Genomic DNA, 8,324 nt, shown 5'->3' with positions numbered 1-8,324 from the left:
GAACGGAGACAGGTCAATGGAGATCGCAGCATCTCGACCTCCTAAAATAGGAGATTGCTGCACCGCACCCATTTGGGGAGAGAAGTTCCCCGAGATAACCCCTTATCCATCTGCGAAGAAAGTATAGGCGGAGAGGGAACCGGCACCTCATCATCTAGCGAACTGTCACTGGCATAACCATGCTTTTTAGGGGCCTCATGGTCGAAAATATGAGGGGAATTACCCATAGATTTGGACCTGTAATTACTGGCTTTCCTTCTAACATATCGCAGGAGGGGACCTGACACTTGCAACGACATTAGAACTTGAGGAGCATTACCGACCTTTTTCTCCCTCAGAGAAGGGACCAGCTACTTACCCATAGAGAACTGGAGATGGTCAAGGGAATCCCTCTGCACTTGAGACTCTGAGTGGCCTGGTGAGCCCCTCACATTGGGATCTTCCTTCTTTAGAAGAGTAATATTGACGGCGCAGCTCAGTCTACAAGGAGAAACAGAGATTAGGACATTTCTATGAACACCTGCTAGGCATAAGTGGGATTCCCCAGGCTCCTCCCTATCGGGGACAATTTAGACTAAGTGGTTGTCTAATGAAGGGAGCACCTCCAGCTCCACACTTTGACCATTCCGATGTAGATCCGTGTGCTGACCTAGAGGGCCATGGAACGCCGCTTCCACCCACTCCTTAATACTGACATGGGATGGGATGTCAACCAGACGATTTGGCTATCCCCTAACAATCGATCAGTTTCCAAAACCGCAGAGATTATGAATTCTCTATCCAACACTCGCAAGGAGAGGATCTTCATCAGATCAACCCCTGGTCGCAAACTCACCTTGACGCGAGCAAAGACTTGGAATAAACCGAGAGAAGCATTGGCGTCCACCTAGAGAATTCGCCCAAAATAAGCACCCAGGTCAAGTATGACCGATTCCAGCTAGGCATGGGCTGGTATCCCAAAGAGTCTGATCCATGAGCCCTCTTCCCTACAACCCTATGGATGGACCACGGAGAAATTGATTCTATCCCCATTATGGCGTGAAGGTCTCTGTCTTCCTGGAAGTTTGTGAAGTCCTCCTTGGACTTGAAGAGAAGAAGGAAGCTTCTATTAGCCAGCCTTGAGACTTTAATCGATGCACCTACATATTTGGATTCCTTAATCACAACAATAATTTTTAGAATCGAGGTGGAATGGGTGATTACCTTGGCCACCAATCCCAGTTGGAGGTCGTGGAGTTTATGCCTCACTGCGCCCCTATTTGCCACCGTGGAGGTCTCATATAATACACCGTCTTCATTTCTTCTACGAGGCATAGAAGCCGGTAATGCGGATGCATACGATCGGCCAAAATTACCCGCCAGGCGCTGCGAGTGTTGCTGAGGTTGGGCGGACGAAGGATCAGCTGCTTTGGATCTATAGTGAGTCGCCTCGGAGCTCTGTTTCTTCCGTTTCACCCAACTGACAGAGACGATCCTACCGTCGATTCGTCTTGCGTTCAACACCGGAATAGCAGCTCTAGCATCCTGCTCATATAAGAAGCGCATGAACGCATACCCCCATGGTTTGAAGGAACCTGGATGCGAGGGGATGTAAACGTCGAGAATCCTCCCATATTTGCCAAATATTCCCTAGAGATCTTTATAGGTTGTGTCATATGTAATAATGCCCACAAACAAACTGAAATCCGAGGAAGGTTGGCGGGTAGCCCTGTCCTCAGGGTAGGAATCGCCTCTAGTCAAACCTCCCGAATGCCCCGCACTGACCGAAGGGGGAAGATGCGGAGGGCGGGAAGGCGCCCTGTCTTTCCTGCACCGGGAGGGAGATCTCCCCCTCATAATCAGGGGAAGAAAACCCTAGCTAGTTCAATACTTAGAGATGCATGATGAAAGAGGGTTTTGAAAACGCGAGAGAGAGAGAGAGAGAGAGAGAGAGAGAGAGATTGGAAAACAGAGAGAGGAATGCGGCCAAGAGATAGGGAGAGGGTGAGGGAGAGCGGGAGATTGAGAGAGGTCGAGAGAAAGAGAGAGGCTGAGTGCCAGAGAGAGATGCAGAGAATGGTTTTGGGAGGTCTGCTGCACGTGCTAGGTAGACGTACTGTGCTCATGTTGCATTGTTGCAACATTCTTGTTTGGTTATCTTGTCTGCCCCTCTTTAAATCCTAGATTGTTTAAAATGTGTAAGAACTGTTCTAATGGAATGCTTTACTCTTTTAGGTTTGTCTTCTTTCAGTGTTTTGAGTAGTCCTTAAAAGATCTGTTCTAAAGCCTATACACGTTGCATACATCAATTCAAATTGAACCAACTAATATGTGGAACTACTATTACTGAGTCACTATACCAAAATCATATTAGATCTTGACCTCTGATTGGTGGACACTTGTTTATTGAAATAGGACTATTGGATAATTTTTCATTTTTAACTATCCAATAAATATCAACGAATTTGATACTCAGACATTCATGATATATCTAAACTTAGAGCTATAATTTGGCCAATTTAATTTCACATTTATGCCACCTAATCAATTTCTAGGTACCTGCTTATTATCCATCACACTTTTAAGAGTATTAAAGTCACCATCTAATCAAAATGATCACATGCTAGCCTATGAAATCTATATTCTAGCTAGTGAATTATGATACATACACGGGAATTGCATGGAATTGAAACATCCACTACAAATGGAGAGAGCTGTGTGAGACCACATGATTTGTTTCACATTCTATAATCAACGGGTTTGCTCCACCACCTCGCGAAGTACTTCTGGTAGTGTAGCAAAAACTGAAGATTTAGTGGCGTTCAGTACAACCGTCAGTAAAGGTCCTGACTGCCGATAAAGCCTTTACCAACCAAGGCTTTACTGGCTGTTAGCTGACCACAGGCAAAGTATTTGCCAGTGGTTTTCTGGGCCTTTGTCGGCAGTTTTGACCGCCGGTAAAGGCCAGTTTTCTTGTAGTGAGTAATCTAATTAGTAATCCAATTCAATCATCAAATGGGCCACACAATAAAAACAGTGGACAACTATTCAAAATAGGGTGCAGATTGGGTAATGCCCCCACCAAGACCTAGCAAGAGACGCTATCATGGGACTTATGGGGCCCACCGTTATGTATATGTTTTACCCACCCAGTCCATTCATTTTGACAGATCATTTTAAGGCATGAATCCAAAAGGGAGGGAGATTAAATGCTCAAGTCAATCCCATGAAAGTAAGCAGTGGGGATTGAAAGCCTACCCTTGAACTTCTTGAGGCCCACTATAATACTTAGTTGCCATCGAATCTGTTCGATGGGTCAATTCAACTTCTTAGGGCTCACCATAATACTTAGTTGCCAACAAATTTGTTCAGTAGGTCACATAGACCTGTATAAAGAGAAAACATAAATATCAGCTTGATCCAAAACTTCTGTGCCCCCAAGTAGCTGCCTTCGAATCTGTTCGGTAAATCACATAGGAATTGAAACCCCATTGCCTCCTATGGTGTAATCTACTTGAGCCTTCAAATTCCATCCTTTTCGGCCCCATCCCTCTAAAATGATCTGCCAAAATGGATGGATGGCATGGACAAAACGTATACATCAAGGTGGGCCCCGCAAAGCCCCTGGCAATACTGTCCGGCTCTAACTAGGGCCTGGTGGGATTAGAACCAATGGGCCCCCTTCAAAATGCCCCAAATTATATGGGTCGCTTACTTGATGGAGAGATTAACCTAATTTTTAAGTTAGGTGATCATCATTGTCCGATAGATTGGATGTCATGATACATGTATTGTTGGGGGGACCGTAGAAGCATATAGAGATATAAATCAAGTAGACTAATCCAATCGCACAATCAAAGAACAATCACAAAGACTCCGAATTTTAACATGGAAAAACCCTTTTGGGGGAAAAAAAAAAAACACACACACACACACACACACACAACACAAAGTGACAAATATCGCATTATGAAAGCAGTAAATTACAAGAGATTGAGATTACTCCATTCAAACAAACCTCGAATCTCCCCTTACAAGCCCTTCGAAACCCTAGGAATGAATTTAAAAGCTTTAAGATACTCCTTTATCCCAGTTATACTCATATTTACAACCTATAAGGGAATCACAATTGGAATAGGAAAGAAATCCACAATATATATATATATATAGAGAGAGAGAGAGAGAGAGAGAGAGAGAGAGAGAGAGAGAAATCTCACACTTACGCAATTCTATGTATTTTCTGCGCGACATTTTGATGGCACATTCGATGGGACTTCGATGGCATCGACGGACCGTTGATGGCATCGAACTAATACCAAAGCGTTCCAACTACTAAACATAAAAATTTTGAATTTTATCAATAGCATCCATCAGACTTTCGATGGCATCGAACATCCTTGGATGACATGAAGCAGCCTTCGATGGCATCGAACATCCTTGGATGACATTAAGCAACCTTCGATGGTATCAAACAAGGCACCTAAAGTATCCAACAACCAAATCGATAAATTTATTATTTTTCTGATGGCATTGAGCCAACTTCGATGGCATCGAACAGGGCACATAATTGTCCAGCAACCAAATCGATAAAATCAGTATTTTTCTTATGGCATCGACATCAAGCCGAACCTGTCATCTAAAGACCTGTTAATTTACAGAATTAAGACATCTGTCAACACGTACCATGTGGGCCTCACAATAGCTTCACTCAACAATCAATGGTTGTGGACTCAGAGCCCATGGCGTCGTTCCTCTATATATATGCATGTCGATCTGTGTGGAAAATGATCACTGTTCATGTGCAAACATGCAAAAAATCACTACGTACTAGATAATTTCGATTGTCAGTCAGATGCCCTTCTTTTCTGTGATTGCACCACTACATCTATCAATGTCTGTCTTTTTCTTTTTCTTTTTTTTTTTCCTTTCTTTTTTTTTTTTTTAAAAAAAAAACAGAGAGAGAGAGAGAGAGGGATAGAGTAAGCATGGCTGGTCAAGGAGGGAATGAAGCTACAGCAGCCGAGGGTGGACTGGAGTACTTCCCAGCTGAAATCAAACGTGCTGGGGAAAAGCTCCTCCGTTGCTTTACAAATCCGATGATGGGAGTCATCTCTGTATGGGGAGTGGGGAGATGGAAGATTGCCGAATATGCATCTCGAAAGTTGAATGACTCCCATCTCTTCCATCTACAGATGCTAGTAAAGCTTCTGGGAGAGGATTTTAGTCTTCCAAAGGCGCAGAAGGAAATCATGCATCAACTGGGGATGACGAGGTCCATGGATGGCAACGGTGAGAACGAAGAGATCATAGATACCCAAATCGCGGCTGAAATCTATAACTCATTGATCAAACGTAAGTTCTTGCTACTCCTTGGAGATGTCGAAATCTCAGACATCAATTTCGAGCTTATCGGAGATCCAAATCTCAGACAGCTATTGCGAAATGATTCCAAGATTGTCCTCGTCGGCCCTACGGACTTGCGATCCGACATGTCCATAAAGATGGAGGGCTTATCGATGAACATGTTACACCAAGAGGCGGCCGACATTGCTCGTTCTCCCAGCATCAGGGACCATTTTTCTCCCAAAACTATCCTGGACTGCTTTCTCTACATGTTGTTATTTGAGGATCGCTTAGTTGAAGTAGACAAGTTGAGATGGCATTGCAGAGCAGAAGGGTTTATTATCACAGAAGGAGAGAATTTGTGGGATCTATTGAGGGAGCTTCAGGTTCGTTCCCTTGTAAAGCTCGAGGATTATAATGTAATGGTGCCCAGCTCGTTAGCTGAGAAAGCTGAAGCTTTAGTCACATCGACTGACAGAAGTAGATTCTGGATTAAAGTGAATTCCATACCGACGGAGGATGATAAGGTGGAAGACATTGAGAGGATGGTGATACGGGGCATTACAAAACTTAGGTCTTTCTCTCCAAAATGCCCAAAACTCTCCACTTTATTTCTTCATGTTGGAGTAGATGATGATGATGGTGATGACGACGACTTTGAATTCAGGATACCAGATAACTTCTTCGAGCAAATTAAAGGGGTTCGTGTCCTCCACCTTGAGAAACTAGCAAACGAATCTCTCCCTAAATCCGTGTCCTGCTTGCACAATCTCAAACTTTTAAAACTGACAAACTGCCCTCATTTACAGACTCTCCTCTCTTCCTTTCCTATTTTTGACAAACTCGAGTTCCTTCAACTATCAGATCCATATGATTCGAGCACATCAATACCAGACCATTTCTTTCAGCATATGAATAACCTCCGATATCTCCACCTCGAAAGTATGAAAATCAAGTCACTTCCTTCATCGATTTCTAGGCTTCATAACCTCCGGCAACTCATGTTAAATAACTTCAAATATTCAATAAGAATCCCAGATGACTTCTTTGAGCAGTTGAGGCAACTTCGCGTCCTCGACCTAGGACTGAATTCTAAGCTGGAATATCTACCATCTTCGCTCTCCATTTTGGTAAATCTTAAGAAACTCGTATTGTACAAGTGTTCTTCCTTAAAGTCGGGGTTGCTTCCTCACTTGCAAAAGCTCTCAGCACTTGAAGTGCTTGACCTCACCAGGTGTCGATCTCTCAAAGATCTCAGAGATGTCACTTCTTCACTTGGAGATATCTTGCCAAACCTCCGCAAGCTTTATATTTCCAAAATCGACGCGGTTAGACAGCTTTCCTTGAAAGGTTGCCAAAGCTTAGAGTTCGTATCGCTGACTGAGCTAACAAGCCTTCAAGAGCTTGATCTTTCGGGAACCAAACTCAAAACACTGCCTGAGGGTCTGTCCGACGCACGTATTCTAAGGCGCCTCGACATGATTCACATGCATCAAATTCATGAAATCCACTGGGATGATATCAGTACTGAGCTCGAAGAGCTCAACTTTAGTCAGTGCAGCACTTGGAATTCATCAAATGCTGTTGAACAGCCAAGAGAGAGAGGTGGGGCTCGCATAAGGGTGAGTAATTCCAAGCTCTTACAATCTTTCAGTCCATTCTCAAGACTCTGGGATTCAACATGCTTCTCTCGATTCCATATCTACATCTCTCCTTGCCAAGAAGACAAACAAGGAACACCTAAATCCATCCATCTCCAGAGAAGGCTATTTGTATATAAAGACATCGATTGCCCGATCCAAACACATAACTTACCACCTCCTGGAAGCCATTTCAATAGATGTTTGGAGATCCGAGGAGGTCATGGGTCCCCAAATGGTATGCACGGCGTTCTCAGTCGTGTGAAATTACTCACTCTTTACGACAATGCTTTTGTCCGAAGATTATCAGATTTAGGTGTCGTTGATAAAATGGAGGAACTGAAAGAATGTTGGGTTGAGAGGTGCAAGCGGATGGAAATGTTCTTTGAGGGACAGAATGCAAGTTCTGACTGTTTAAGTCGTCTAGAGAAGATATGGATGTCCAATCTTGCAAGACTGAGGAGCGTGTGCGAGGGGACATATGGGAGCTGGAGCTTTGCACTCTTAAGGCACATACATCTAGACTACTGCTTGAGACTTGTCACTGTGTTCTCCTCAACTGTATTCCTACAAAGCCTGGAGACGCTCGAGATCAAATGCTGCAGTAAACTGGAGGCTGTGTTTGAAGGGGACGCTGCGGCAGAAGGCTCGCTCCAAAAACTGCACACGGTCTCTCTATGGGAGCTTCCGAGGCTGAAGAATATTTGCGACGGAACTCAACTGTCGGCATTGAAGAAGCTGAAAGTGAGGGGATGTGGGATGCTGAAGAAGCTTCCTCTTCGAGCTGGCGACCGGACTGCTGCTTCTACTTCTGCCAGTGATGATAGAGTGGCGGTGGAAGGAGAGTCGGAATGGTGGGACCGTCTCAAGTGGGAAGATAAGAGGATCCAGCACATTATCAACTTCAAAGATCCTCGCCCTTTTAGAAGGCGTAGATGATTTTTCTCTTCTTGAGAATGTGATGAATGGTTGAGATCGTGTTTGTTTGTTTCTTTCATTTATTTTTTGTGTGCCTTTATACAAGTCAATCTGTATATTGAACTAGAATACGGATCCTAAATCCTGTTTCCCTGTATCTTGATTGGTTCATGTCTGATGGTGTTAGATTCCACGTATATTATTGGTCCACGTCACTGTAAGTGCCACGTCAAGGGAAAATAAATGAGTGCGGATCCTCTGCCTCCCGGAGGCAGGAACTCCCTGCCTCCAGCGTTTTCATTGGTCAACGTCATTGTAAGTGCCACGTCATTAATTTTTTAAATATATTAAAAAATATATTTAATAAGAACCGTAACGGAGGGAGACGTTAAACCGAAGCGGTTTGCGCACTGAGTACCTCAGTACGGTAAACGTAATGAGTAA

The 8,324-nt window shown here is 43.9% G+C and overlaps 1 protein-coding gene across 1 annotated transcript; it reads left to right on the top strand.

The window, feature by feature from the left end:
• The first annotated feature begins 4,964 nt into the window (after positions 1-4,964).
• Positions 4,965-7,901, top strand: LOC131244202 (putative disease resistance protein At4g19050). Its single transcript, XM_058243847.1, has one exon. The coding sequence runs from the start codon at positions 4,965-4,967 to the stop codon at positions 7,899-7,901; it is 2,937 nt and encodes a 978-aa protein (XP_058099830.1).
• The last annotated feature ends 423 nt before the right edge of the window (positions 7,902-8,324 follow it).

This window comes from Magnolia sinica, chromosome 4 (genome assembly GCF_029962835.1).
Source record: "Magnolia sinica isolate HGM2019 chromosome 4, MsV1, whole genome shotgun sequence".
In the NCBI taxonomy this organism is placed as follows: domain Eukaryota; kingdom Viridiplantae; phylum Streptophyta; class Magnoliopsida; order Magnoliales; family Magnoliaceae; genus Magnolia; species Magnolia sinica.
Note: the sequence above shows the minus strand (reverse complement) of the source record. Positions and strands in the feature narration are given on the sequence as shown.